The 24,591-nt window shown below is 49.0% G+C and overlaps 2 protein-coding genes across 5 annotated transcripts; both read left to right on the top strand.

Moving 5' to 3' along the window:
• Positions 1-37: 37 nt before the first annotated feature.
• Positions 38-7,426, top strand: FANCG (FA complementation group G). Of its 4 annotated transcripts, XM_065908095.1 has the most exons (14): positions 38-1,899; positions 2,089-2,179; positions 2,840-2,971; positions 3,198-3,400; positions 3,893-4,028; positions 4,204-4,334; positions 4,428-4,574; positions 4,703-4,854; positions 5,224-5,290; positions 5,555-5,844; positions 5,997-6,043; positions 6,213-6,368; positions 6,798-6,921; positions 7,051-7,426. In XM_065908095.1, exons 1-14 carry the CDS (start codon positions 1,804-1,806, stop codon positions 7,145-7,147), a joined length of 1,869 nt encoding a protein of 622 aa, XP_065764167.1. In that variant the 5' UTR covers positions 38-1,803; the 3' UTR covers positions 7,148-7,426. The 4 variants fall into 4 exon arrangements, 2 of the variants coding, with proteins under 2 accessions (XP_065764167.1, XP_065764168.1); XR_010659512.1 differs by lacking the exon at positions 7,051-7,426 and having other exon boundaries at positions 6,236-6,368; XR_010659511.1 differs by lacking the exon at positions 7,051-7,426 and having other exon boundaries at positions 6,205-6,368.
• Positions 7,427-8,929: 1,503 nt separating this feature from the next.
• VCP (valosin containing protein) lies at positions 8,930-23,198 on the top strand. The gene is made up of 17 exons (XM_065908094.1): positions 8,930-9,222; positions 12,968-13,079; positions 13,265-13,437; positions 14,533-14,675; positions 15,236-15,366; positions 16,041-16,172; positions 17,228-17,330; positions 18,006-18,139; positions 18,218-18,353; positions 18,734-18,846; positions 19,263-19,427; positions 19,518-19,640; positions 19,888-20,100; positions 20,272-20,580; positions 20,856-21,011; positions 22,239-22,393; positions 22,541-23,198. The coding sequence occupies exons 1-17, from the start codon at positions 9,206-9,208 to the stop codon at positions 22,644-22,646; spliced, it is 2,421 nt and encodes an 806-aa protein (XP_065764166.1). The 5' UTR covers positions 8,930-9,205; the 3' UTR covers positions 22,647-23,198.
• Positions 23,199-24,591: the final 1,393 nt, after the last annotated feature.

The following is a 24,591-nucleotide window of genomic DNA, read 5'->3' as shown; positions in this document are numbered from 1 at the left end:
GCATCTAAGACCCTTTGAGAAGTGGTTGGAGTTGTCTGAATTCGCTTCTCCCAACTCTTTGCAAATCACCACTGTTTTTCCACCTGCCATTTCCCTTTGCCATGGGATGTATCTTACTAAATTCTTTTGCTTTGGCCAGTAACAGAGCTGTGTCACGGGGCACAGACTCACTGTCTGAAGCCCCAGCAGTGCTGTGATCCTTGGTGTGTGCTCACTTCAGAACACTCTCTGCCCTCTCTCCTGTGGAGGCCTCCGTGGAGCAGACCTGCTTGCCCATCTCACATGCCTTGTCCCATTGATTATTCCTGACTTGGGGCCAAAACCGTATGAATCTGAAGATCCTCAGGTGTCTCCGGCGCCACCCTGTGCTGTGTTAAAGTGCTGGCATGAAATCCTCATGGAAATGTCCACTCAAAAAATGGGAAAGCGGTTTCTGAGGAGAAGGGTCAGCACTGGGGTTTGAGGGTGCCCAGAACAGGAAGAGATGAGACCACTTGAATAGATGAAGTATATGATTTGCAAATAATTTCTCCCACTTTGTGACTTTTGACTTTTCTTGTATTTCTTTTCTATTGAGAAGTCATATCTGAATTTTCCCCCCAGTTTTACTGAGATATAATTGACATCACTGTTTAAGGTGTACAGCACAATGGTTTGACTTACATCTTTGATGGTGTCTTTGTGGCAGAAGAGGTTTTAATTTTAATCGAGTCCAGTTTATCCATTTTTAGTTGACTGTGTAGATGGCAAGGGTCGCAGTTTGTCTTTTCTTTGCATGTGGAGCTCCAGTTCTGTTGCCTCCATTTGTTGAGGATCGGGCAGGTACATGTGAGCAGCGCAGGGGGCACAAGCATGGGGCTGCGCTGCCAGCCAGCCGGACCGCGTGTGGTTGAAGGGACTGGTGAGCATGCTGGTGCCTCTTGGTGATGATGTGCTGATTACCGAGGGTCTCCGTCTCCGGTCGGTTCTTGTTTATTTAACATGGCTGTGCTAGGTCTTTGGTGCTGCACCTAAACTTTCTCTAGTTGCCAGGAGCAGGGCTACGCTTCCTTGTGGTGGGTGGGCTTCTCCTTGGGTGACTTCTCTTGTTGCAGCTGGCAGAATCAGTAGTTGTGGCTCCGGGGCTTAGTTGCCCCGAGGCATGTGGGATCCTCCTCCATCAGGGATCGAACCGTGATCGCATTGGGGATCTCAACCACTGGACCACCAGGAAGTCCTGGTCCGCTCTTTTTGAAGAGACTTCTGGGGCTGGACTTTTCCCGGCGGCTCCCACTGGTACTACAACTCCCAGCATGCATAGGGCGGGCCAGCCTGCCGCGGCGGGGGAGGTTCCCGGCCCGGGTGGGCCTTTGGCTGGGAGGGAAGGGCTTCACCGCGGGTTCCGGGTGTTTGAGGTCAACTTCCCAAGGCTTTGGCAGCCTCGATGGCTGAAGAGCGGGACGGCGAGCCCTACGACCTCCCCACTCAGACACGCCTCCGGCCTCTGGTCTGGCCCCTTCTTTCAATTTCCCGCGAGGAGTAAGTAACCCTTGAAGACGACCAACCGGCGCCGAGCATTTTGCCAACCGGGCCAACCAGAAGCGCGGGTAGAAAAGGCGGAGGTGGAATCCCCGCCGAGCAGAGGAGAGTCCGTTTCTCCCGGAAAAGGTAGGCCGTGCTGACTGGAACCCCGCGAACAGCAAAGGATTCTTGGCCGGGAGCAGAAGTGCACGAACCCTTTCTTCCTTGCTCAGTGGGGGCTCCAGAGGGGCCAGGCTTACCCTTCAGCAGCCCCCTTCAGGAGTCTGAGCCCAGCCTTGGCTAATGGCTCACAAGACTCCTCCGGGCTCTTCAGCCTCACACGTCAGCTGCCTGGACCTGTGGAGGGAAAAGAATGACCAGCTAGTTCGACAGGCCAAGGTAACGCGGTTGCTGGGACCCTTGCTTTGCAGCCCCCAGATACCAGGACAGGAGTATGCAGTGGATTTACTCTGGCCAGTGGGGAGGGGCTGAGCTTGACCTCCCCTAAAGAACCAGAAATGGCTGGAGAATGACACCTCTTGCCACAGCTGCAAGAAAAGCACTGTTACCCCATCCCACAATTGACAGGTTGCTCAGGACTCAAGTTTGCCTCTGAGGCGACAGCAGTTGGCTCAGGATGCACTGGAAGGGCTCAAGGGACTGCTCTGTAGTCTGCGGGGTAAGTAGGGCCTTCCCCAGGATGGTCACTCCTGCCCTCCGCAGCCAGAGACCAGTTCCTCTTCTGCATGTCTAGAATTGAGGCGATTACTCAGGGGGTAAGGGGTCCTGTTTAAGACACAGGACTGGAATGGAATCATCTTTGTACAGGTGAATCTCTCCCTTACACACACACACACACACACACACATTTGAAGAAGCGGTGGTCTACTGGACTGGAATGGAATCATCTTTGTACAGGTGAATCTCTCCCTTACACACACACACACACACACACACACACACACACACACACACACCATCTTTGTACAGGTGAATCTCTCCCTTACACACACACACACACACACACACACACACACACACACACCATCTTTGTACAGGTGAATCTCTCCCTTACACACACACACACACACACACACACACACACACACCATCTTTGTACAGGTGAATCTCTCCCTTACACACACACACACACACACACACACACACACACACACACACACGCATTTGAAGAAGCGGTTTCCAAGGTGGTCTATTTGGAAAACATTCTGGCTGTTCTGTAATCTACCAGAGTGGGTTCTTTATTGAGGCCATTTTGGTTGGGGTGGGGTGATCTCTTTCACCCGAGAGTGGTCTGTGAGATCAGCGTTTGTTGCTCCAGGGCTCCCCGCGACTGTTTCTGTTCTCCCTTTGGAACTGACTGTCATCTGCAACTTTATCACCCTGAGGGCAAGCCTGGCCCAAGGTTTCGCTGAGGAGCTGGCACAGGATATCCAGCAGGGCCTAGAGAGAGGTGAGGGCGAGAGCGCCTTCCGTGCCCCTGCCGGCCTCAGTCTGGGCTTAAGCTCTTGCAGGGGGGATAGGAGGAGCAACATAATCTGTCACCTCCACAGAGATGCCCTTCTTTGACCCTCCATGTGTCCCTCAGACCAGGAGCACCTTTGTGACCTTCGGGCTCCTGCAGAGAGGGAAGCCAGATGAGGCTGCATCTCAGCTCTATGCGTGTGTCTACTCTACAGTGCTGGAGACGCAGGGGCAGCCGGAAGCCAGGCCGGAACACGGGCTCAGGGGGCTGTGGGACTCCGCCCTCCGTGCTTCCTCCCTCCTGCCGGAGCTGCTCCCTGCCCTTCACCACCTTGCCGGCCTGCAGGCTGCCCTCTGGCTGACCACGAACCGTCTTGGGGACCTGACCTTGCTGCTGCAGACCCTGACTGTTAGCCAGGTAATTCAGATAGTGATTTGGATCTAAGGGTCTCTTTCCTCCCACCCTTCCTGGCTGTAGTATCATCATCATGTGCTGGAAAGGCTGCTGGATTGGGGTTCAGAAGACCTGGTTCTCTCAGGACTCTTAGGTAACCTTGCTCTGATTTGTTCCTCATTGGAGGGATTTTTTTGGGAGCTTGATTATCTTGGGTAGAATTAGGGCTCTTGTGACCTTGCTGAAGTCACTTCTTTGCTTCAGTCTTTGCATCAGTAACCCAAACATGATCCCTGCTGTGTGTCCTCGTGGACTTACCCTGAGTGAGAAGACTCAAGATCATCACTGCCCCAGATTTTTCTTCCTACCTGTATCCTTTCCCCACAGCTATTAATCTCTTAGAAATGAGGGAACAAGAATCAAGAGGACCCTTGAGTTTAAAGTCCAGTCAGGGCAGACTGAGATAGAGCAGGGGTAGTTACAAGCCTGGAACCTCTCATCATCCTTCTTCCCCAGAGCAGGGCCTCTGAGGATGTGCTGCCTCTTCTGAAAACCTGGAGACCCCCCGTTGAGGAGTCAGATGCTCCGCTGACCCTGCAGGACGCCCGAGGCTTGCGGGATGTCCTTCTGACAGCATTTGCCTATCGTCAAGGCCAGTTAGCAATCTCACTTGTCCCTTGCCCTCCACTTCCTGTCTTAAAAAGTCCTCTGGGCTCACGTCTTTCCTGTCCTGTACCCTTCAGCTTGGTGGGACTTCTCTGTGCTCTTCCCCATCAGGCTCGCTTGCCTTGTTGGCCTCTCTAAGCCTACTGCCTGCTTGCCCACAGGCCTCCAGGAGCTGATCACAGGGAGTTTGCCCAAGGCACTGAGCAGCCTGCATGAAGCGGCCTCAGGTCTGTGCCCACGGTCTCTGTTGGTCCAGGTGTACACAGCCCTGGGAACCTGTCTTCGTAAGATGGTAAAGACCATCCTAGGATGAGCTGGAGAAACCACAGCTTTCTGCTCTGTGAGGGCAGCTGAGGCTCGTGTCCTTTGTGTCCTTCACCCCCAGGGCAGTCCACAGAGAGCTCTGCTCTACTTGGTTGCAGCCCTGAAAGAGGGATCAACCTGGGGTCCCCCGCTTCTGGAGGCCTCCAGGCTGTATCAGCAACTGGGGAACATAGCAGCGGAGATTGAGAGTCTGGAGCTACTGGTTGAGGTAAGGAACTGTGCCAGGTGAAGATGCGGGAAATGCTGAGATGCTTGTGTTGGTGTGACTAGTCAAGGTTTAAGTAGAAGGATGTATAGTTCCCGGAGATTATAGATATACTTTCTTCTTTTTGTTAGGCTTTGAGTATCACTCGTATTCCTGAAGCCCGTCAGCTTCTCATTGAGGTAGAGTTGTTACTCCCACGACCTGACCCAGCCTCACCCCTTCACTGTGGCACACAGAGCCAGGCCAAGTGCCTGCTAGCAAGCCGATGCCTACAGACAGGAAGGTGAGGTCCATCTTGCTCACCTGAGCGCCCCCTCCCCGCTTCTGATGCCTCCCCTGTGGTGTGACTGCTTCTGTTCTTGCAAGTTGAGAGGATAAATAAGTCAGGGGTGGGACACGGGTCCCCACAGTCAGCTTCCTGCCTTGCTGCTGGACCTGAGCTGGGGACTCTTTACCCAGTCACTAACCTCCTATATCTTGAAAACTCTGTAAAGTCTTTTCCCAGATCCAGACTGTAAATAGTGTAGATCCATACTGAGCCAATGCTGGAGTCCCATACCTCACCCTCCCCTCACCCCAGGGCCCTTAGCTAAGAGCTTTTGGAGGGCCCTGCTATGGCCTAAGGTGAGGCTTGTGGGTTATGACTCTTCAGGGCAGCGGACGCTGCAGAACATTACCTGGACCTGCTCGCCCTGTTGCTGCATGGCTCAGAGCCAAAGGTGGGTATGCCACGTTTCTCTGTAGTGGGGTGGGAGAGTTGGAGTTTCCTTTGGAGTAGAGCAGGAGTGCTTTTTTCTGATTTTTCCTCTGCTCTTCTTTTTGTTCATTCTGGGAGACCAGACTGGGAAGGTTCCTAGAGCAAGGGAGATCCAGGGCAGCAAGCAGTGGATGGTCCCTGCATGATACTAGAGCCTGGTGATGGTTTTGGAGGTAGCGGTTCATGTCTCCTCAAGACACTGCATTGCATTCTCTTCCCACCCCAGTTCTCCCCACCACCTTGCCCCCCAGGGCCCTGTATGCCTGAGTTGTTTTTGGAGGCAGCAGCAGCGTTGATCCAGGCAGGCCGAGCCCAGGATGCTTTGACCGTATGTGAGGAGCTGCTTAACCGCACATCATTTCTGCTTCCCAAGAGGCCTCGGCTTTGGGAAGATGCCAGAAGAAGAACCAAAGAGTCACCACACTGCTCACCCTGGGTCTCTGCTACCCATCTGCTTCAGGGCCAAGCTTGGGTGCAACTGGGGGCCCAAAAGGAGGCAATTAGTGAATATAGCCGGTGAGTCCAGGAAGCCAACCAGGACCCTAGGGGAAATGTGGGGGGATAGTTTTGTAATTGGGACCTGAGTTGGTGAGCTCTATTTTTAGTCTATTCACCCCGGAGTCTCTGAGGTTGACTCTTCTCTATCCCTGCTCTCTGTCCCACTCCAGGTGTCTGGAGCTGCTCTTCCAGGCCACACCTAAGGATGAAGAACAAGGTGAGCTAGACTTAGTTTTCCTCTGTGGTGGTTGTGGTTTCCTTTCCATGTGTCCTAGTCCACCAAGATATTTAAGAGAAAGGGACTCCAAACACAAGAGATACGGCATTGAGGTTTTGGGGACGGTCTGGCTGGAAACAAATGTCTTGATTTTTGGAGAGGTCCCCAGGGCCTGCTTCCCGCTGTGAGCAGGGGTGTACATCAGATATGGCACTACAACAGCTTCGGACAGCTGCCCTGATTAGTCGTGGACTGGAATGGGCGGCCCTTGGCCAGGATACCAAAGCCCTACAGGACTTCCTTCTCAGTGTGCAGATGTGTCCAGGTACGTACATGTGCAGGCCGTCAGCTGTGCACAGACGTGTAAGGACAGAGAGGGCCACGGGGGAGGTACTTGGGGATTAGTGTAAGAGTATGTTCCTTGATAGGAGGGGTGGGTGGGGTTGTGCCTGTATATATGTAGGGATACATAACAGTTGTGCAGACATATGCAAGACATACAGGCTTGTGTGAAGCCCCCCCAGGAGCTCTCTAGGCTTCCTGATGTCTTCAGACACAGAGACCACGCCTGTGCTGAGAGCATGTTGGGGAGGAGCAGGGTCAGCTGAGCCCGCTGTCCTGGGCAGGGAGTGCCCAGGGTCAGGCCTTGTTGGCAGTGATACATCCCTGCTCTAGGCCTTAGTTTCCCCTTTTATAAAATGATGTTAAGTCTGTGTCAAGTTCTAAGGCCCTGTGCTCTGGGGTGGGGCTACAGGTAATCAAGATGCTTCCTATCACCTGCTTCATACTCTGAGGCGGCTGGATCGGAGAGATGAGGCCACTGCTCTCTGGCGGAGGCTAGAGGCCCAAACTGAGTTGCTACCAGAGAATACTGCATGGTGAGGTTAAGGGGGCAGCTGGCTTCTAGAGTCCTTAGGCCTATTGGGGGTGGTGGTGAATTAAGGGAGTGAATTAAGGGAGTGACCTTCTGCCTGTCCTCCCTTAGACATCACCCTTTTTGCTTTCAGGTCCCTCCCCCTATACTTAGAAACCTGTTTGGGCTGGATCCGTCCCCCTGACCGTGAAACCCTTCGTGAGGAATTTCAGACATCTGGAGACTTGTGACCTGTAGCTGCCATGTTTCAAAGAACCAGAACTGGGGCCTCAGTGGGCCATCTGTGGGGAGGGCTTTCTGCTATCCCATCTTTGGGAAATGTTGCTGGAGCTGACCATTCCAGTATATGTCTGGCATTGGAGAGGTTGGTGGTAGTCCTGCAAAATTTGGTCTGGTTACTGCTATTCTGATTCCAGAGAAGCCCTGCTTCCACCAACAAGGCATTGACTTGCTCATAGCACCTTTTATCCTGTTTCCCTTTTCATATGTTGAGTAAAATTTCGTATCTACCTGTTGTCTGCCTACTACATATACTTGAGTGGGAAGGCTCACAGCTTTCTGATTCAGTTGAGTGCTGGTTGTCCATGATACCCTCTCCCAACATCATCTACCTTATGAGCCTCGAGAAGGGGCTAAGGGAATCCTTACTCAAAAAGCAGTGCCTTTAATCCTTGCTGCTGCTGCTGCTAAGTCATTTCGGTCGTGTCTGACTCTGTGCGACCCCCATAGACGGCAGCCCACCAGGCTCCCCCGTCCCTGGGATTCTCCAGGCAAGAACACTGGAGAGGGTTGCCATTTCCTTCTCCAATGCGTGAAAATGAAATTGCTCAGTCGTGTCCGACTCTCAGGGACCCCATGAACCACAGCTTACCAGGCTCCTCCGTCCATGGGATTTTCCAGGCAAGAGTACTGGAGTGGGGTGCCATTGCCGTCTTCGTTAATCCTTGTTACCTGAAAGCAAAAATTCTTAGAGGAGAGAAACAAGCAGACCTCTGAGTCTCAGATTTCCCACCCCCACCCTAATCCCAAATTTGGATTTCTCCTGTCTGAGTCAAATATGTCTGTGTCAATAGTGGGTGAAGGGTGAATTCAGTCAACGGGCCCCCAAAGCTGCATATTGAATACAGTTAGGGCTACCTGGCGATTTGGACATGAATTTGAGCAAACTCTGGGAGCTAGTGAAAGACAGTAAAGACTGGCGCACTGCAGTCTGTGGGGTTGCAGAGTCGGACACGATTTAGCAATTTAACAGCAACAACCTGGCATTTTGGGCCCAAGGACTTCCTAGTCTCTACAGTTTTCTTGCTGCCTTGGGCTCTGTTGAATCTGCTGTGTGTTCTGTAGCTGCCTTTTGACTCCCTTCTGGACTTGAGGCCACTCCCTCCTTTAGCCATGAATATTAATAACTAGTGGAAAGGAAGCATGTATCTCCAAGCCCCGAGAAACTGTAAAGCCTATGGGATTACGATTATCAAAGGGTGTAATGACAATAGGGTAGAGTGGATTAAGAGCTGGGGTGCTAGTCAGAGTCCAGAATAAAGGTGGCTGGAGCCGGCGTCTTGAAGGAACAAGGAGAGGGGTTAGAGTGGATACTCAGGCTTTGGAAGAAGACGGGTGTGTAGTTTATCAATACAACTGGACTAGACTAATATAAGGGTTCAATCCATTGTGCCAGGTTTTTCTAGTAGGGTAAACTCAGGAGCCAATGAACTGGAGCCAAGTGGGAGAGTCTGCCTCCCAGGGATAAAGGCTCTCCTTTCGCCAGTCGATCTGGCCCTATTCTTTTCGTTGATTGGTCGGAAATCCCAATCCGTCGAGGAAGCGTACCGTTGCGGCCAATTGACGTGGCGTTACTAGTCGTGTTGCGCCCCTGAGGCGGGAGCCAGGCCACAAACGAATTTCCTGATTGGCTCCAGTCCGCGGGTTGCTGGGGAGAGGCACGGAGGGGCGGGCGGGAGTCGCCACGGCAGACGCTGATTGGCTGGGGTGAGAGCACCTCTCCTTCCGATGATTCGGCTCTTCTCCGCTCAGTCTTGGCGAAGCGTCTGCAGCCGTCGTTTGAGTCGTCGCTGCCGCTACCCCCTCGCGGATCAGGCGCCAGCGCCGCCCGCCCGGTCGTCCACCGCCCTAGTGCCGCTGGGAGGAAACAAGAGGGAGGCTTGCGGGTTTGTCGCCGCCACTCGCCCCCTCTCCGGGAGAGCCGAGTCCCGGCCCAGTCGGTCGCCTGCCACCCCTCAGAGCCGTTACCCGCGGTCCGCCACAGCTGCCGGCTGGGAGAAGCGCGCGCCATGGCCTCTGGAGCTGAGTGAGTGTGTGCGCGTGCCCGTCCGCCCCCTGTGGGTGCGCGCACCGGGAGACCCACCGCGCTGGGTAGGCCCGGCCGGGCCTGGCTGTGGGCGCGTCTTGGAGGTGGAGACAGGGAACGAGGGAGAGGGAAGAAGAGGAAAGGGGCGAATGAGGAGCCGCGGACCCGGGCCCAGCTGCGCACCCGCGCGCCCCCTAGGCGGGGCTTGAGTTGGGCCTGGGTCGGGGCCTGGGCCGGATCGTGCTGTGTCATGCAGGCCCGGGCCGGCCTCATTGGCTCCTTCGGAACTGCCGTCCCGGCCTAGTGAGGTCTGCGGGCTCACACTGACGGCGCAGAGCCCCGGGGCCTTGCGGCGCCCACCTGCGATCTGATCTGCCACCCGCTTTGGGCCTTTGGTCCCAGGAGAGCGCAGGCCCCGCGGCGGGCCCAACGCCCTAACTGGGCCCGGTGGGCGTGGACTTTGAGCCACGTGAAGGCCCTAGCCCGGAGACCGAGGCGGAGGCCGGCGCTGGGAAGGGCCTGGGAACTCAGGGAAGCTCACGAAAGCCCTTTTAAAGAGCTGCGTCGGGGTGGCCAGTAGTTGAAGACCTGAGTGGTGAGAGGCTGTTGAGGAAAGGGCAGGCCCAGCCGTTCGCTTCTGGCCGCCTTCATATTGATACTTGAGGCCTGTTATTCATACGAGAAGGCTTTCGTCAGTTTTCCTTGATGTTGTGAAATGGGGTTCTTTAGGTTCTTGCTGAAATTCAAATCTCAGTTTTTTGTCGACCTTTCTAGATTTCAGCCTCTGTGTGTGAAGGTTAGAGTTGCCTTAAACTCACACATTCCTTTCCCTAAGCAGCTGTGTTGAGAAATCCTGGGCCCTCTGCTTAGGAAAGCGTCAGATAAAACCTGACCACCTCTGCCCATTTTAGAATCAAGAGCTTTAGATACTGGGGGTATAGGGGGAGGCACTGCCATCCTGTGGAAACCCTTCTATGCAAATCACTTTACTGAGTTTAGAGTTTAGGTGGGTTTTTTTTTTTTTTTTTGTAGACTTGTTCCTTTTTTTCAAGTTTCTGAATTGAGATGAAGTATTACTCAGGTGCCTATTTAAAAGAACTACTTAATAATTAAAGTAGTCTCTTAGTCTTTAGTTTCCAAGACTGAAAGTAAAAGTCCAGAATTATTGGAACCTGGCGTCATAAGACAGTTTCTGATCTCTAGGTCATCTTGATGACCCTTACCTGAACGCTGTCCAAGTCTCCTGTGGCCCGTTGGGTTTCTGAAAGGGGCCTGAATCATGCCGACTACCAGGAGGATGTCCCCCCAAATAGTTCTCCAGGACTGTTGGCCCGGGATCAAACTGAATTCTGTCATGTAGAGGTTACTTCCTTTGATCCCAGTAGATAGATGTGGAATTAAAGGTCTTTAAGAGCATCCCACTCTTCTTCAGTGCCAGAGTCAGGAACGTAGGCAGAATGGAGATTTTCCTAGAATGCAGCTTTGGGGTTAAAATACAAAGTGATGACTAGAGGCACCTGACATTTGATTTTTTTCTAGCCCTAGCCCTATACATCAGACAGGAAGATGGGCAGACCTTGAAGGATATTTTGATGCATTGGAGAGAGGGAGAATTGATGGATTTAAATTGCCCTCTCATATTGACCACGGTGCTTTCCAGGGTGTTTATAAGGATTGGAAGAGTATGCCCCTGCAGCATTGTGATCACCACTTTTGGGTTAAAAAGTTAGTCACTCAGTCGTGTCCGACTCTTTGTGACCCCATGGACTGTAGCCCACCAGGCTCCTCTGTCTATAGAATTCTCCAGGCAAGAATACTGGAGTGGGTTGCCATTTCCTTCTCCAGGGGACTTTTGGGTTGGGGGAGGCAAATTTAAGCTAAGGAAACTCCACTCTTGGAAGTTAGTTTAAAGGGAATAAATAAAGATCCAGGTTATGTGAGAGGGTCAGCAGAAAACTTAAAACATTTTTATATGAGTGGGATTTGTGTAATATTACTTTTGAATGTATCAGGACCAAAAGATGTTAAAAAATATATATATATCCTGTTAACTTCTTAGCTGTTATTCTAGAGTACAGACATCTTTTTTTCTTGCGAATTGTGAAGATATTTTCAGTAAGAATACTATTTTGTCTTTTGTTGGCTGATAATTCCCAGATCCTCGAACGGTGCCTGGTGTATTTATGGAATTCTCAAGGCAAGAATACTGGAGTGGGTAGCCAGTCCCTTCTCCAGGAGATCTTCCCAACCCAGGGATCAAACCCAGGTCTCCCACATTGCAGGCAGGTTCTTTACCATCTGAACCACCAGGGAAAACATATATATGCGTGCATGCTAAATTGCTTCAATCATGTCCAACTCTGTGCAACGCTATGGGCCATAGCCTGCCAAACTCCTCTGTCCATGGAATTCTGCAGGCAAGAATACTGACGAGTAGGTGGCTATGTCCTCCTCCAGGGGATCTTCCTGACCCAGAGATCAAACCCGAGTCTCCTGCATTGGCAGGCAGGTTCTGTACCGCTAGTGTCAGGAAGCTCACACACACACAAACACACCCCTTGTTAATTTGTTGAGTGAAGAAATAGTCCATGGGAAATGTTTCTTTTCATTTATTCCTTGGTGTCTTCCATTGTCTGGCCTCCTTATTTGGGTTAATGCCCATGTTTTCCTGAGCCTTAATAAGAGAAGGTAAGACCTTCTCTTCAAAGGGAGAGCCCACAGAGAAATTAGTGTTGGGAAGTGGTTCAGGTAGTTTATTTAGGTAGTTTAAACTGAGTTCAGACTCAAGCAACCTTGATTTAGACAAGAGGGATTTGGATTTGTCCCATGTCTCAGCACTTCTTGGTTTTAACGTTTTGAACCAACTCCATGGAGTTGTGTGTCTTTGCAGAGATAACTGTGAAACTCCATTTGAGCTTGAGCTTCTTTCTGGTGAAGATTCCAGATCTGATAGTGTTGCGTGTTTGCTTTTTTCAAATATGATGGTCTTTATGCTTTGCATTCCTGTGGTGCACAGAATGCTCTGGTGTTCAGCAAGTTTAGCCAGTAGGAAGGGTAATTCTAGTGATTCTTCTTCATAGTTTCCAGGCTTACTCTGTGGGGCTTGGGGCCTCTCTCAGTCCCATGGGAGGTTGTCTTACTCACTGCAAGGTCAGCAAAGAAAGAGCTTGTGCTATGTTCTGCAATGCTAATCATACTAAACATCATACCATATGCCAGGCATTCATATCTCACTTATGACAGCCCATTTTGCCTTCAACATCTCACTATTTTAAGATAGTAATCCTCTGAGATGAGTGCTATTGTAGTCCCCCTTTTATATTGGCCTCCAAAGAGGTCAAATCACTTGTCCAAGATCACACCTAAGTGGCAGGGTTGGAATTCAGACCCAACAGGTCTGACTGCAGAGCCCCTTCTCTTAATTATTATTCTATACTGTCTATTTTCATTTCTCTAATTACTGCTCAGCCTCCACTTTTGTTTTCTTAGTTTCCTGACCCTAGGCAAGATCACCTGGGGCCTTACAGCTAGGATACCAGTACTCGGAATACCAAGAGTTACTGAAACAGGAATTGTAATATATACTCAATAAGCATTCTTGATCTTGACTGACTTTCTCTTTATTTGGGCTCTATGTGGGGACAACTTCGTCAATGCACCATTTCTTTCCTAAGTGTGAGTTTTAGAGACTGGTGGGGACATTGCTGGAATTTGTTTTGGAACTGACTTCTTTTTCTCTTTCTAGTTCAAAAGGCGATGATTTATCAACAGCCATTCTTAAACAGAAAAACCGTCCCAATCGGTTAATTGTTGATGAAGCCATCAATGAGGACAACAGTGTGGTATCCTTGTCCCAGGTAAGTTGGGTCCACAGTCCAATCTTTGCTTACTGCACTTAACCTGAGGGCTTTTCCCAGGTTTCTTCTCTCATTTTTCTTGCAGTGACCACAGATAGAATGGGGTTTACTGGGAATCCCAACCTCCAGGGCTGCTGCGTATCCCCTGGCCCAGTGACCCAAAGGCCTTAACCTTCTTTCCTCAGCCCAAGATGGATGAGCTGCAGTTGTTCCGAGGTGACACAGTGTTGCTGAAAGGAAAGAAGAGGCGGGAAGCTGTGTGCATTGTGCTTTCTGATGACACATGTTCTGATGAGAAGATTCGAATGAATAGAGTTGTTCGGAATAACCTTCGCGTACACCTGGGGGATGTCATCAGGTGTGTGTGGAGTTCTTGGCCCCTCAGGGATGGGAGGCCAGAGGCTGCCTGCTGTACAGGCAGTACCCCCACAAAGGTCTTGGCACCTGCAGATGTTGGGAGCTTGCAGGCCATGGGAAGGAAGACTTAGGTTTCTAGGTTGTCTTTAGGCTTTGGGTCTGCCTCTGGGACTTCAGAATCTGCCTCTGCATGACCCTTGGGACAGGTTGGCTTTTCTTGACTTTCTTGGTACCTTTATTTTTTTCTACCAGGAGTCACACCATAGACCTTGGTTTAGGATGCCATTTGAGGGTTGTATCTGCCAAATAAGCTTTATAGCCTTGCATTAATGGCTTTTGTTGGGGCTAGGATGAGATGGAGCATGGGCATGGAAGGTGGACTCCTAGCAGGTTTGTATAAAGATCCAAGCTAATTGAGGTGAGAGGCATAGTTTGAGCCAGGACTAGGATAGTTCCAGTCTGAGTGATTTTAGACTTTAGGCAAGAGGTTTCTCCATCTTGAAGTCATCACTGGCCAGTGCTACCCAACCATCTTGTCACCTGGCCAGGTACATCTCAGGCTTCTAATTCTTTTGGGGGGATTCTAGGTTTTATGGAGCCTTCTTCCTGGAAGTGGTTACTCACTTTCTCAAGGTGCTCTGACCACCTGACCGAGATGATTTTTTCACTTGTATTTCTCTGACCCTGACACTTGTCAGACTGAGGTCCCCTTTTGTAATGTTGGGTTACCAGTAGTAACCAGAATGGGTCATCCTTGGCTGTGTCTCATTGAAGACCTTCCCTCTTGTATCTTCGTGGGGACTCCAGATGTGTGGGTCTTTCTTCTGCCTCACTGATGGTGAGTGGGCAGTCCCAGCAGCTTCTTCTGGAGGCTCCCCTCCCCCCACCCCCGTCACCCTGCCCTGCCTGTGACCTGTTCTGCTTGGCTGGTGCTCTGCCCTCGCTCCTATCCTACCCTCTTGCCTCTCTTCACCTAAAGCCATCCCTGCCTTTTCTCTTTCGCTCACCATCAGCTCTCTGTGCCAGGCCCTTTTGGACACCCAAGTGCTTGGGGCTGCAGTGTGGTTGGTAACGTGGAGTCTGCTTGCATCCTTAGCATCCAGCCATGCCCTGATGTGAAGTACGGCAAACGCATCCATGTATTACCCATCGATGACACGGTGGAAGGCATCACTGGCAATCTCTTTGAGGTTTACCTTAAGCCATACTTCTTGGAAGCTTATCGACCCATCCGGAAAGGTGAGAGATAATTCTAAGGACTGAACTCAAGGGCTGTTGTAGGGATACCCAAAAGTAAACCTTGGTCCATCTTTGTCTATTCTCCTACATGTATGCATACACACACATTCTACACATGTATACTCTCTCCTGCTTCCTTGCACTTCCCCCTTTTCCCATTCCCACTCCTTGCTCCAGTACAGAAAGCTATCTTTTGTATCTCTGAAGGAACAGGTGGGCCATTTGGGGTGTATCACAGTCCACAGTGTATTTAATACTTAGCACAGTTCTTCTGTTGGTGGTTGTTGTGCAGGCTTGGGTTATATACACCCTAGAAGTCAAAAATCTTAGGGCCTTCTTCCTGGCACATCAGGTTTTATTCACTGTCTTTTAAGGGGCAGAAAGACTCTTCACAATTTAGCTTTCTCTTTTTGCCTAATGCTTAATAAGATGTGGATGAGAAGGAGAAAGGACAATATCTAGTGAACTTGGCATTCTAGATCCCAGGTTCTGATGGGGAATTCTTAGCTTTGTCTGGTGATAGACACCTCTGACTGCTCTTGTGCTGATTGCTCTCACAGGAGACATTTTCCTTGTCCGGGGTGGAATGCGTGCCGTAGAGTTCAAAGTAGTGGAGACAGATCCCAGTCCTTATTGCATTGTTGCTCCAGATACAGTGATCCACTGTGAAGGGGAGCCCATCAAACGAGAGGTGAGTTCTCTTCCTGATCCCGGTGCCCTGCTTTGTGAGTGCTCGGCGGGGCAGTAGTGTGGTAGTTCAAAGAATCCTCAGGCTTGATGGTTAAGCTGCTTCCCAGAGGTGGAGAGCATAGCTATTCATTTCTGGACCTAGGTGTTTTAAAGAAGTGTCTGGTATCAATAATTTTTAAAATCTAGTTTGAGTCTAATGAGTCTAGTGGTTAAAGTAATTTTTGAAGAAGCGATGCTGATGATGACATCTAGACCCCTGCCCGTTTCCCACAGTTTCTAGCTTCAGGTCTTAGGGGAGCCCACCACAGTAAGAATAAGGACAATGTAATAAGGAAGGGCTATCTAGAAATCTTCACCATGGAATAAACAAACAAACAAACGGTAAAAGCAAAGATTGGAAATTCCCTGGCAGTCCAGTTGTTAGGACTCTGCACTCTTACTGCTGAGGGTGCGGGTTTGATCCCTGTTGGGGAACTAAGATCCGACAAGCTGCGCAGCATGGCCATATGAATAAATTCTTGCCCTAGGGTTTTTTGAATTGTTCTTTGAGGCATGATCCCCTTAGAGGAGAATATTCTCATACAGCAGATTCTCTACACCAGCTTTAGAGAAACTCAGGTTTTGCTGATCGTAGCATTCTAACCTTCTCATTTTCTTTTTCTCTTCCATCTTCAGGATGAGGAAGAGTCCTTGAATGAAGTGGGCTATGATGACATTGGTGGCTGCAGGAAACAGTTAGCTCAGATAAAGGAGATGGTGGAGTTGCCCCTGAGACATCCTGCCCTCTTTAAGGCCATTGGTGTGAAGGTGAGTATTCTGGGCTCTGTTAGCCTAGGGTGGTGATTAACAACTACTCACTGTCTAATCTTAGGACCTGTTTTCATATTTGTGTTTCATCATTGCCTTGGATTTGAGAGGAAGTACTATATTCAGGTTTATAAAACACTCTAAATTCACTAAAGCTGCTAATGGTCTAGAACAAAGTAGGCCAGTTAAGTTCTCTGTTGAATTTTTTTTCTTAATTACAACCCTTCAAAATGTAAAGACCGTTCTTACCTAATGGACCCTATAAATATATAAATAGTCTGTTTTAAATATTTATTATTTTAAGTCTTACCATAGTTTGCCAATTTGTCTAGAACAGTGTTGCCCAATAGCCGTAAAGGAAATTTGCAGTGTGAAGGATCCTGAGTCCAGAATATTTGAGAACTGCTGGTCTAAAATGTAACATCTCAATTGTTCCTATATCATAGGATACCCTGAAGATGAAGTTTCCATCTATCCCTTTCCCTAGTATACATTGTGTAAATAAATTTTATCTTTTGGGGGGATATTTTTCCATATCCTTCCAGTGGATGAAGCCAGAGAAAAGACAACTTCAAAGAGGAAAACTTGTGGCTTTTGGTAGGGGAAGGCATTCCAACATGATGATAAATCCTAGAGGGTTGTGATTATAGGAGTGAGTGAGCCTCTGGCCAACACTCTTAAATGGCTGAGCTAGTTCTTGGCTCTTACCTGTCTAAAGTCATCCCCTTGGCCTAATGCCCTCTAACTTTTCCTAGATCCAGGAGCTTCAGACTCACTCACACTAAGAGTTTCTTAGTTTGGTTTCTCTGCTCTCTGTCTCCTATGCATTCATAAGTATTGTCAGCTTTCTGGTATTATTATCTCTGCTGCAAAGAGGAGTGAGTATGGTCTGAAGTAAAGTGTCTTCCTAGCAACTGCTATTTGAGGGCTCATTCAGAGTTGAGCTCTAATTCTCATCCTGTTTAAATAGAACCCTTCTTAGGCCATTTTAGGGTACTTGGGGTAGGGAGAAGATGAGAGTCTGAACCTAATCGACCCCCTGTACTGGTCCTCAGCCTCCTCGGGGAATCCTGCTCTATGGACCTCCTGGGACTGGGAAGACCTTGATTGCTCGAGCTGTGGCAAATGAGACTGGCGCCTTCTTCTTTTTGATCAATGGTAGGAGACTTGGTTCACTTTGTGTTTGGCTAGACTTCACTCTGAGCTAAGCATGACCCGGTTCATGAGCAGGAGAACTCGTGGACATGCTCGATTGTATACATAGCCTCATGTATACTTCAGTGTTTGTATTCTGAAGTCCACTGCAGACAGATAAGCAGCAAGGGAAGGGTATGCTACTCTGGTGTCCCTTGATCTATCCCTCCTTGAGAAAGAGCATTAACAGGCTGAAGACATTAAAGAGGAGTAAGTTAGAATGAGAACTCAAAATGTCTATGCTTAATTATTTGAGAGGATTTGGGGGAAGACTAGCTGAGATCAGCTATCTCTTTGAGAATGATATTTCACTGAAATGGTGCTGAAATGATATTTCAGCACCAGTAGGGGTCCAACTGGTGCTTCTGCTCTGGCCAGAGGTCCCACAGCATCTGCTGTCACCATCTTCATACCTTTCAGCTCAACTGAGATAAGTGTATTGAGCCCCTTGACTTCCTTTTATCCTGGCTTGGTGGCTACCCTGAGATAATTGTTGGTAGGGGCTGTGGGAAAGTAGGCAGATGTTACCACATTCTCACCCAGGACCTGTCTCTGAACTAGACAGACAAGATATCTGAATACTTTTGAGATTGAGGAAGGATGTATTTTTGTCACTGCATGCGTTCTGTTTGCGTTCAGGTCCTGAGATCATGAGCAAGTTGGCTGGTGAGTCCGAGAGCAACCTTCGTAAAGCCTTTGAAGAGGCTGAGAAGAATGCTCCTGCTATCATTTTCATTGATGAGTTGGATGCCATTGCTCCCAAAAGAGAAAAAGTAGGAACTTAAGCAAGGGGATAGTAGGGTTTTAAAAGGTCCTGACTTCACTTCTGACCAGACATTCTGTCCTGACAGACCCATGGGGAGGTGGAGCGGCGTATTGTATCACAGTTGTTGACCCTCATGGATGGCCTAAAGCAGAGAGCACATGTCATTGTGATGGCAGCAACCAACAGACCCAACAGCATTGACCCAGCCCTACGGCGATTTGGTAAGGACCCCAAATAACTCTTTTTTTTTGCTGTCTTTGCTCATGGGGAGATTATGTCTCCAGTGGGCTTAATCCTGTTGGTCCCATATCTGTCCTTTGTCTAAGTCACCTAATCCTGAGGATTTCTTTTTCTTTTTTCTTTGTTTTTGAGGATTTCTTGCAGTTAGGTAAAGAGTAAGGTCCTTTCTTTCCCTTACTCCATCTCATGTCCAGGGTAACCACCCATCCTGGTTTGCCTGAGACTGAGGGATTTCCCAAGATAAGCGGCTTTCAGTGCTAACACCAGACATTTCCTGGTCACAGTGGGATGGTTAGACTCCTTAGGCCTGGGCCCTTCCCTATGCACCAGAAATGATCCCTGTCTATGCATCATCTCACAGGTCGCTTTGACAGAGAGGTGGATATTGGAATCCCTGATGCTACAGGACGCTTGGAAATTCTTCAGATCCACACCAAGAACATGAAGCTGGCAGATGATGTGGATCTTGAACAGGTGGCATGTTGATGAGGGCTGGCCAGAAGTTCAGATGTCTTGTTTCCAGACAATTGAAGGGAACTGATTAGGGACAGAGCCTTCAGATGTGAGGCGATTGATTTTAATTCCTGGGCAGGGAAAGGGAGGTGATCTGAGATTGAGTCCAGGAAACTAGGGTTGGCATTTTTCTTGGATTACACTAAATTAGGGTGAACCAGAATATTGGAGGCAGCTATATTTCCAGGCCCCAAGTGCAGGCTTGAATACTTAAAAGTCCAGCTAATGAAAGGGCTGCTGGTATGTATTTAGGGAAATGGAAGGACCCAGAGATAGGAGTCAGAGGAAGAGGGCAGGGTTCTGTTATCTTAAGGCAGAAGAGAGATGTTTTAGCTAGGTCTCAGAGACAGGAGAGTAAGTGGATCTTCTCTCTGCAGGTAGCCAATGAGACTCATGGGCACGTGGGAGCTGACTTAGCAGCCCTGTGCTCTGAGGCTGCTCTGCAAGCCATCCGCAAGAAGATGGACCTCATTGACCTAGAAGACGAGACCATTGATGCTGAGGTTATGAACTCCCTGGCAGTTACTATGGATGACTTCCGAGTAAGGGCCACTCTCCCTTTCAGGTACACACATATGCACTTTGATCTCTTTGCTGGCAATTCTCATCCCCAATTTTTCTTCCCTTTTTAGTGGGCCCTGAGCCAGAGCAACCCATCAGCACTGCGGGAAACTGTGGTAGAGGTGCCACAGGTGACCTGGGAGGACATTGGGGGCTTGGAGGATGTCAAACGTGAGCTTCAGGAGCTGGTCCAGGTAGGGTGCTTGGTCCAGGGTGGGTCACTGCCTCAGCACATTGTCATTGAGCTGGTGGTATTGGGGTGTTGGCACATTCATTGCAGAAATTATGAGCATGATTCAGGAACCTGCTGTTCTGAGGTTGGAAGCACCAAGAAGCCTGTCGCCTTACACCATGAGATGGTGTGGGAGGATGCTTCTGTTAAGTTGGGTTTCTTTCAAACTGGGGGAGATATCCCTGAATCTTCTTTCTTTTTCTTCCTAGTATCCTGTGGAGCACCCAGACAAATTCCTCAAGTTTGGCATGACACCCTCCAAGGGAGTACTGTTCTATGGACCTCCTGGCTGTGGGAAAACCTTGCTGGCCAAAGCCATTGCTAATGAGTGCCAGGCCAACTTCATCTCCATCAAGGGTCCTGAACTGCTCACCATGTGGTTTGGGGAGTCTGAGGCCAATGTGAGGGAAATCTTCGACAAGGTGAGCTCCAAGTGGCTGGGCTATCAGTTCACTTGCTTGGGAACAGCTTAGGGGTAGAGGCTGTTCTTTGGGAGAGGTAAGACCGTCGCTTTCTGGCAGCTCAGTTAACCATGTTTCTTGGGTCTGAGAGACCCAGTTGTGCTAATGCTTGCGTCCACCTGTCTCTCACAGGCACGCCAAGCTGCCCCCTGTGTACTGTTCTTTGATGAGCTGGATTCGATTGCCAAGGCCCGTGGTGGCAACATTGGAGATGGTGGTGGGGCTGCCGACCGAGTCATCAACCAGATCCTGACAGAAATGGATGGCATGTCCACAAAGAAAAATGTATTTATCATTGGCGCTACCAACCGACCTGACATCATTGATCCTGCCATCCTGCGACCTGGCCGCCTTGACCAGCTCATCTATATCCCGCTTCCCGATGAGAAATCCCGTGTTGCCATCCTCAAGGCCAACCTGCGCAAGTCCCCAGTTGCCAAGGCAGGTGCAAGGTCTTGGGTCGCAGGGTCGTGAATCTGCAGGCTGTGTGGAATGCTCCTTGGTTCCTGGACAAGGTTCCATTGGGGATTCCTGGGGTTATGGTTGAAAAGGGAAGATGGAAGATTTGAGGGTATTAAGATGATCTAGAATAAGGAATAAAACTGATGGCAGAGGATGGAACAAACTGGAATTGGGAGTGCTTGGCTGGCTCAAAGATCAGTGAATCTCAGGGGAAGAGAGGCTAAAAGCTAAGGTAACTCTGTTGCTTCTTTTAGGATGTGGATTTAGAGTTCCTGGCTAAGATGACTAATGGCTTCTCTGGAGCTGACTTGACAGAGATTTGCCAACGTGCTTGCAAGTTGGCCATTCGTGAATCGATCGAGAGTGAAATCAGGCGAGAACGGGAGCGGCAGACCAACCCATCAGCCATGGTGAGTCTGCATCCTTAACCCAGATGTGCTTGACGTAGGGAGCCAGGGGACTCTCCACAGTGCCCTAGAGTGTAAGGTTTTGGAAAGTTCATCTGTCTGAGAGGTTTAGCATGCCATGGAAGAGAAAATGCTGAGTAGATAACCACGTCAATCAGGAATTACAAAGGCTGAGAAGAAATGAGCACAGAAACAAATAGAGCAGGGCTGAGAAGCTAGGATCTATGGACCTATTCCTGGTGTTCCATGGACCCCCTGAATTAAATGCAGAATTTGATACGTATGTGTATATAAGCTCAATAAAGATAGGGACTCTTGTTATCTCGCTTGTTCCCATTATATCATGGTATAGTGTTGGAAACTGACTTAATGAGCAAATAAATAATTGGCTTTCTTTACCATTAGTGATGTTTCTCCCTCTCATAAAAGCTTATAAACTACAGTGATCCAAAGTCACAGCAGTTGAGTAGTTTCTTAGGAGAAGAAATAGGGTGTGAGCCTGGACTATAAGGAAAATAGAGGTTGGGTAAAGGAAGTAAGTCACGCAAGTAAATTGCTTGAGGAGTAGAACCGCAGGAATTGGGAAAACCTGGATACAGTAAAGAGGTCGTGTGTTACTGGAAGTGAGGCCTGTGGGTAAGGTATAACTCAGTTGCGATAAGCACTGAGAGCCATTGACATTTTCTTTTTGAGAATATAATATAGGCTTATGAGGTATAATTTACATATTGTAAAATTCACTATTTTTGCTATACTATTTCCATGCTTTTTAACAAATATGTTTTAAGTTTTCTAACTACTACCACAGTTGAGATAGACAAATTTCTGTCATCCCAAAAAGTTCCCTCATGCCACTTTTTCCCCTTTCTTTGGCTGCAGCGTGCAGAATCTTAGTTTCCCGATCAGAGATCAAACTCATGCCCCCTGCACTGGATGCCCAGAGTGTCAACCCGTGGACTGCCAGGGAAATGCCTCTCATGTCAGCTTTTTGTTCCCCCCATAAGCTCTTGGTAGTGAAATCTGTCCCTACAGTTTTACCATTTCCAGAATGCACTGGCAGGTTTTTAAGCGAGGCATGACTCAGTTTTAGGAATATTGGCCTGGCAGCATATTCAAGTTGAATAGGAGAGGCCCAATCCGCTGCTGCAGTAATGGGTTCAGGAAGGCTAGGGAAGGAATCCAGGCAGAGCCTTATCCAGCCCTGGTGGTCTGTGTTTACCCATCCTACAGGAAGTAGAAGAGGATGATCCAGTGCCTGAGATCCGCCGAGATCACTTTGAGGAAGCCATGCGCTTTGCCCGCCGTTCTGTCAGTGATAATGACATCCGGAAGTATGAAATGTTTGCTCAGACCCTTCAGCAGAGTCGGGGCTTTGGCAGCTTCAGGTAACTAGGTTTCAGTGGGCTGTGCTTCAGTCGTCTTGGGGAACTATACAACCAAGGTAGCGGGAGCCCTAAGGACACAAAAGGGCTGATGGTGAAAATCCTACACAAGTCCTATCCTAACCTTTTCTGCCTCTGCTCTTGATACAGATTCCCTTCAGGAACCCAGGGTGGAGCCGGCCCCAGTCAGGGCAGTGGCGGTGGCACAGGCGGCAGCGTGTACACGGAAGATAACGATGATGACCTGTATGGCTAAGTGCTGGTGGCTAGCGAGCAGTGAGCTGGCCTGGCTGGACCTTGTTCCCTGAGGGTGGGGGCGCTCGTCCAGGAGGGACCAGGCGTGCGCCACAGCCTGCTCCATTCCTCAGTGTGAACAGTTCAGCTGCAGTCAGACTCTGGACAGGGGGTTACTGTTGCAAAAAAAAAATACAAAAGCGATAAAATAAAAGCGATTTTCATTTGGGAGGCGGAGAGTGAATTACCAACAAGGAATTGGGCCTGGGGCCTGCACCATTTCTGTTGTAGTTTAGAGCAGTGCAGGGAACCTCTGTGGGTGTGAACAAAGGCATTATCACCAGTCCCCACAGCAAAGCATCTGCACTTCACTCAATGCTGCCCAAGTCCTCCCTTCCCCCTACCCAACCTGGGCAGGAAGGCGAAGGGCTACAGTTGCTGGGTGTTTATATAGAAAGTAGGTTGATTTTTATTTTACATGCTTTTGAGTTAATGTTGAAAAACTAATCACAAGCAGTTTCTAAACCAAAAACGACATGTTGTAAAAGGACAATAAACATTGGGTCAAAATGGAGCCTGAGTCCTGGCCCCTGTGCCTGCTTCTTTCCTGGGAAGGGCCTTGGGCTGCTCCTCACTGCCAAGGCACGCTTCCAAATGTGAAATACTAGAAGTGAGGTTGCACCCTCTTCCCCTCCTAACACTGGTGTGCTGCTGCCTTGCCCAGTGTCTGCGGTCTCACTGGATAGGACTGCAGTGGAGGGCAGGGTGCGGCCTGATGCAACCTCAGAAGTGGGGAATGTGACGTCCTCTACCTACATTTGATGGGGATGCTGAGACTAGGCCTGTAGAGTCCCCTTTCCCTGACCAAGGCTGAGTTGGGGTATAGTCTCTGTTTGGAGATGGATGTTCTCTTGATGCATCTTAAAATTTTCATATATTCATGTTCTGGTTGAGGATCACTTACAATTATGTCCACCTTTATGTAATTTGTATTATAAAAACATAGCTTTTTTTCTAATATAAAATTCTAGTTTTGGATGTGTTTCTTTCTAAACTGAACATCCTCCCCTGCTCCTAGTTTTTCAGATGATTGCTTGCATAATTTTGTCCAGGTATAGGGTGTCCTCTTTGTTCAGCATGAACCAGTGTAATCACTTAGTGTTCCTGGGATTGGTATCGTGATGCCTTACTGAAGAGTATGATGCGGAGAAAATAATCTGCTGAATCAACCTAGTCATTTTAGTATTTACACCAGCCTCCAGTTTGACATTTATAGGTAGGTAATCTGCAAGGACTCAAGATAGTTATACAGGCTGATTAAATTGGGGCATCTTGAACTCATGTGCTATGAAATAGATATTCTTAACACTTTTGTGATTTGCATTGACTCTCCCTGTTAACCATGACGCTTTTCTCTACCAGATCTTGTCTTTGCTCCTCCATTGGTTTTCACACCATTTAGCTATCCTGATGGTTCAGCTTTCAGTCTCCTTACTCTTACATTGCTGCACCATCTCATCCCCGTGGCAGCCTAACCTCAGTGAGACCAAAGGCAAGGTCTTTTGGAGAAAAGACATTTGGTACCTCTACATCAAGCTGTGGGAATAGAGCAGAAGGCAAGATCCCACAAAATATGTGGAGGGTACTAATAATTAATATGTTACAGAAATTTATGTTAGAATGATTGCTTTGCACTCACTTATAACACAAAGTGTACCTGTAGGGAAGGTGGTTGGAACTCTATAGACTCTTTAGGAAAAAACAAGAGCAGACTTGTGAGAGGCCTGGTTTTGCTTCTGACATGTGTGCTTATAGCAGTGTAGCATCAAACAAGGAAGGCTCTTAGCTCTTCTGGGGCCTCAAGATTTCTTTGATAAAACGATAGACAGTGCTTAGTAAACTGTAGAAGGCAGTGAGGGGCAGTTTGTTGTCAGCATGCAACTGCAGAATTCTGTATACTTACACAA

The sequence above is a fragment of the Muntiacus reevesi genome, chromosome 17 (genome assembly GCF_963930625.1).
Source record: "Muntiacus reevesi chromosome 17, mMunRee1.1, whole genome shotgun sequence".
Taxonomy (NCBI): domain Eukaryota; kingdom Metazoa; phylum Chordata; class Mammalia; order Artiodactyla; family Cervidae; genus Muntiacus; species Muntiacus reevesi.
Note: the sequence above shows the minus strand (reverse complement) of the source record. Positions and strands in the feature narration are given on the sequence as shown.

Bases quoted from the DNA above. Each gene is read 5' to 3' on its own strand.
- FANCG (XM_065908095.1), top strand. From the start codon at position 1,804: ATGGCTCACAAGACTCCTCCGGGCTCTTCAGCCTCACACGTCAGCTGC. The intron at 1,900-2,088 runs GTAACGCGGTTG...CACAATTGACAG, and splicing joins AGCTAGTTCGACAGGCCAAG to GTTGCTCAGGACTCAAGTTT. The intron at 5,845-5,996 runs GTGAGTCCAGGA...GTCCCACTCCAG, and splicing joins GCAATTAGTGAATATAGCCG to GTGTCTGGAGCTGCTCTTCC.
- VCP (XM_065908094.1), top strand. The intron at 13,438-14,532 runs GTGTGTGTGGAG...TTGCATCCTTAG, and splicing joins CACCTGGGGGATGTCATCAG to CATCCAGCCATGCCCTGATG. The intron at 21,012-22,238 runs GTGAGTCTGCAT...CCCATCCTACAG, and splicing joins AGACCAACCCATCAGCCATG to GAAGTAGAAGAGGATGATCC.